Source organism: Raphanus sativus, chromosome 2 (genome assembly GCF_000801105.2).
Source record: "Raphanus sativus cultivar WK10039 chromosome 2, ASM80110v3, whole genome shotgun sequence".
Classification (NCBI taxonomy): Eukaryota; Viridiplantae; Streptophyta; class Magnoliopsida; order Brassicales; family Brassicaceae; genus Raphanus; species Raphanus sativus.
The window spans coordinates 15,857,103-15,861,581 of record NC_079512.1 but is presented as its reverse complement, the minus strand read 5'-3'; the positions used below and the strand labels follow the sequence as shown (position 1 = coordinate 15,861,581).

The following is a 4,479-nucleotide window of genomic DNA, read 5'->3' as shown; positions in this document are numbered from 1 at the left end:
TTTTGGTTTCCATTTTTTTGTATGATTCAAAAGGCACTTTCACTGTCTCCAAATAATTAGTGACATAATCAAATTACAGTCATTTCCTAATACCATAAAAGCGTTTTATTTGATATGAAGATAAACAAATTATAGTCATTTACGCATTTAGATTCCTAATGTGTGATAAATTGAGGAGATGGCCAATTAAAAACCACCAAGTAATCTGTGATTGACAGAGGATTTGATGTATTTAAAATAAATTTAGCGTATCAATCATATAATTAAAGGAATCACATCCATATTGCATGTTATAACTATAAATACAATTATAAATGACATGATAAACGTTTGAAGATCATGTAAATTATATGAGTTATAAGGCAAGTAAATCGTGATTGAGAATTCATATTTGATGTTTTAGGGAAATACATCAAGAGAATCAATGCCCAAATTATTGTGTTTGATTTTTTTTCATATATTTTAAATATTTCTATTATATGATTTTTAATATTTCTATATTTTTATATTTACGTAATACACAAATGGACATAATCTATTTTGTCTTAACCCAAAATTTTATATGGATTCTTATCAAATAAACTAACATCAAACTTGACTAACTTATATAAAGTGAAGTGATCGTTTAACCAAATATATTTAATTGTATTTTTCCCTAAGTAAAATATAATATGATTCGAAGTCTCAAATCTATCTGATTTAATAAGATAGATGTCGAATGCTACATGATTAATATAAATGTAATAATACTTCGAAAATAATAATACTAGATCGTTTTGATGATATCAGGTCACTAAGTTTTGTAATGATTTTTAATTGATATTTTAAGGTACAACATGTCAACCATATGATCAGAAGTTGTATTTATCATACGTGTGAAACCGTATAATAGACTTTTAAACCTTTGATGAGTAAATCAAATGCTATATTTGCTATATTCCGTGTAATAGAACATAAATCTTTGAACAAAATAATCTTACATGATACTATTTCCTAAAACGCTGTGATAAATCATCAAAGCTTAAATGATATGAATCAATATAATATAAATTTATATAATATAAATCATCCAAGCTTGATTGATATGAATCAATATAATATAAATTTATATAATATAAATCATCAAAACTTAATTGATATGAATCAATATAATATATGACCATTACATTACATTACATATGCTTTTTATAAACATGCACCAAAATATAATATTTTATTATAGGATATCATTGGATTACTGTGGATAGTTATAACAAACATAAAATATAAATAAAATATAAATATAAATTATGGTAGACCGAGTGATAAATATATAAATTATATTAGTATCATTATAGTATCTGTAGAGCAATATGGTCGAATATAAATAAAATATAAATTATGGTAGTATCATTATAGTATCTGTAGAGTAAGATGATCGAATATAAATCATGGTCAACACATTTTTTTTATATGACTCCGCATATCATTACAAAGATTTTTTTTTTTTTGAACACCATCATTACAAAGATTATATAGGTAAATATGAGGTATATAACACTTGTCCATTAGAATAGCATGAAATGTAAATATTCTAGGCAACAATGAACTTTTGAAAAAATGCTCTAAGATTAAGTGTGGAATCGCCACCTAGAAAATAGCACATATGTAATAAACACATGAACTAAAAGTTTGTTTTAGAGTGGTCTTAGTTTGTTTTAGAGTGGTCTCCTCAAATAATAAGGGGATGCTTTACTAAATATGTTTAAAAGTTTATTTTGCTAGGATATTTTAAAAAGAAAAACATTCTATTTTATAGATCTCCTTTTTATTTACAATTAAAAATAAAAAATGATATTAAATATTCTTTTACATTTTTGTTTAAAAATTTTAGAAAAGAAAAATCAGTCATTTAACCTTATAGTTATCTTCTCTTTAGAATTTCAGAAAAAAATAAAAAAAAAAATCTTGCGTAGCTCGATAGCAAGAAAACTGAAACCAATATCTTATGAGACGTAAAAGAACAGGAAAAAGAATTACATTCCAGAAGCGCACAGCTGATAAAAACAATGATAGTTCCTGTCAGGGTCTGTTATCCGGACTACACGTGATCTCTCCAGAGTCCAGAAGGTAGGTTCTGATTGCAGCACCAGATATTCTACCATTTGCGTCAAATTGAATTTCGACAAACTTGCCAAAACGGCTGAACAAACCAAAATTCAGTAGGTCTGTCAGTAAATCAGTCATTTTTAGTATCTTAAAATCTAATTGAAAAAGCAAGAGCAAGACACATGAACTGCAGCCAACATGGTATGTGCACTCAATTCAGTTCTTGCAAAATAAGAATTCTAAATCATAAACATTTATGATTAATGTTCTATACATGCGAAATGAACAGGAAAAAAAGAACTAGTTCCCACAGTAGAAGATTGTTACCATACCCCATGTACAGGAAACTTTTTCGTAAACCAAATAGACCATGTAATGCATTTCACATTGGTACAAGAGGTTGCATGTCTTAATGGAAAAACTTGTCAATAGATCATATATCCGAAGTCCAATTACTACCACACTTCGAGTACAAGTTTACTAAGACCATCAGAATTTACAAGTTAAAATTTGTACAAGAGATACTAACCTCTTACTTCAAGTACAAGTTTACTTAGACCATCAGAGTTTACAAGTTAAAATTTGTACAAGAGATACTAACATCTTAGTACGCCATTACCACTGGTTTCTAACAGCTCTAAATAATCTAAACATGATGGGTTCCATAAATGCTCCTACAGTCTTATGTGTCAAGAAAATTGTTGAGAAATGGCATATGGCCAATCTAAGAAACACCCCACAGTTCTCATGATCTCACCGAAACATAAACAAAACGGAAAATAAAATTCCACAACTCACCTAGAATTATCGTTTCTAACTGTTTTCGCGTTGCCAAATGCTTCCAAAAGTGGATTTGACTGCAGGAAAAGAATACTTATATTAGAACAGTCGCAAAGAAAGTCAAATATGCTCGCCTATAATTTTATTTGCAAACAGATACCAGAGAAGGCAAGTCAATACTATCTTTTTAATTCTTTTCTTCTCATTGAACAAGATAAAAGATACAAAACGCGTGAAAATATCTTACTTCAAGGACTTGCTGCTCAACACTTCTATCATCTACAGCTGCACGTCCCCCAACAAATGTAAGATACTGCATGATTAGTTTCGTTGTCTCAGTTTTGCCAGCTCCACTTTCACCGCTGACGAGTTTAGACTGACTTCGACTGTCGTCCATCATTGCTCTGGATTATGAAGCATAAATGAGGTTAATTGATTAACAAGACAGGTAATACCAGGTAAGAATGTCAGCAAAAATATGGAAAATAGGGCGGACCACCTGTATGCAACTTCAGAAACTGCAAAAACATGAGGACTGAGCTCACCGAATGGTGCTCCCTTGTACTGTTCCATCATGTACGCATCGTAGAGATGTGGAAGCTTCTTAAATGGATTAACAGCGATCAGAATGCTTCCAGTGTATGTCTGAAAATGAGATGGAGCGATACTTCAGTCAGGAGCAAATATAGCATTCGATTTACTCATCAAAGGTTTTAAAAGTCTATTATACGGTTTCACACGTATGATAAATACAACTTCTGATCATATGGTTGACATGTTGTACCTTAAAATATCAATTAAAAATCATTACAAAACTTAGTGACCTGATATCATCAAAACGATCTAGTATTATTATTTTTCGAAGTATTATTACATTTATATTAATCATGTAGCATTCGACATCTATCTTATTAAATCAGATAGATTTGAGACTTCGAATCATATTATATTTTACTTAGGGAAAAATACAATTAAATATATTTGGTTAAACGATCACTTCACTTTATATAAGTTAGTCAAGTTTGATGTTAGTTTATTTAATAAGAATCCATATAAAATTTTGGGTTAAGACAAAATAGATTATGTCCATTTGTGTATTATGTAAATAACTCGCAGGGCTGGCAAACAAAATGATAATGGTTATATTGAAAACCTAAAGTTAGGGTTGGATTACGAGGATGTTCTAGTACAACTGGATACCGAATAAGCAGGTTTTTCAAGAGCTATACTTGAAGTCTTTAAGGGCATCCACAGTATCGTAGACGAAAATGGACTACAAACAACAACTGAATCTACTTCTTAGACCATAAATGAATACACAAGAAACTCCAAAAGCAATAAAAGTTAGTTCAGGTGGAAAACTACGGCCACTAAGTAAGAAATCGATATGGAACGAAATCAGACTCAATAAAGTATTCTCCCAGGCAGCATAAAAACTACAATTCAAAATAAGCAAAAGAGTGAAAAGAACTAACGTAGATATCATTGAGAACGTATCTCCTCTTAAGATTGTAAAGCACACCAGGCTCGTGCAAGTAAGTCAGCTTGGTCATATCATCCACTCCATTATGCTCCTCCTCGTCAGGATCTCTCCGAAAGAGCTTCTCCGGG

At 30.3% G+C, this 4,479-nt stretch overlaps 1 protein-coding gene across 1 annotated transcript; it reads right to left on the bottom strand.

Moving 5' to 3' along the window:
* Window positions 1-2,061: 2,061 nt before the first annotated feature.
* LOC130508570 (myosin-15-like) lies at window positions 2,062-4,473 on the bottom strand. Its single transcript, XM_057004146.1, has 5 exons — window positions 4,344-4,473; window positions 3,368-3,513; window positions 3,116-3,272; window positions 2,887-2,945; window positions 2,062-2,182 (listed from the first exon to the last, which is right to left on the bottom strand). The coding sequence occupies exons 1-5, from the start codon at window positions 4,419-4,421 to the stop codon at window positions 2,062-2,064; spliced, it is 561 nt and encodes a 186-aa protein (XP_056860126.1). The 5' UTR covers window positions 4,422-4,473.
* Window positions 4,474-4,479: the final 6 nt, after the last annotated feature.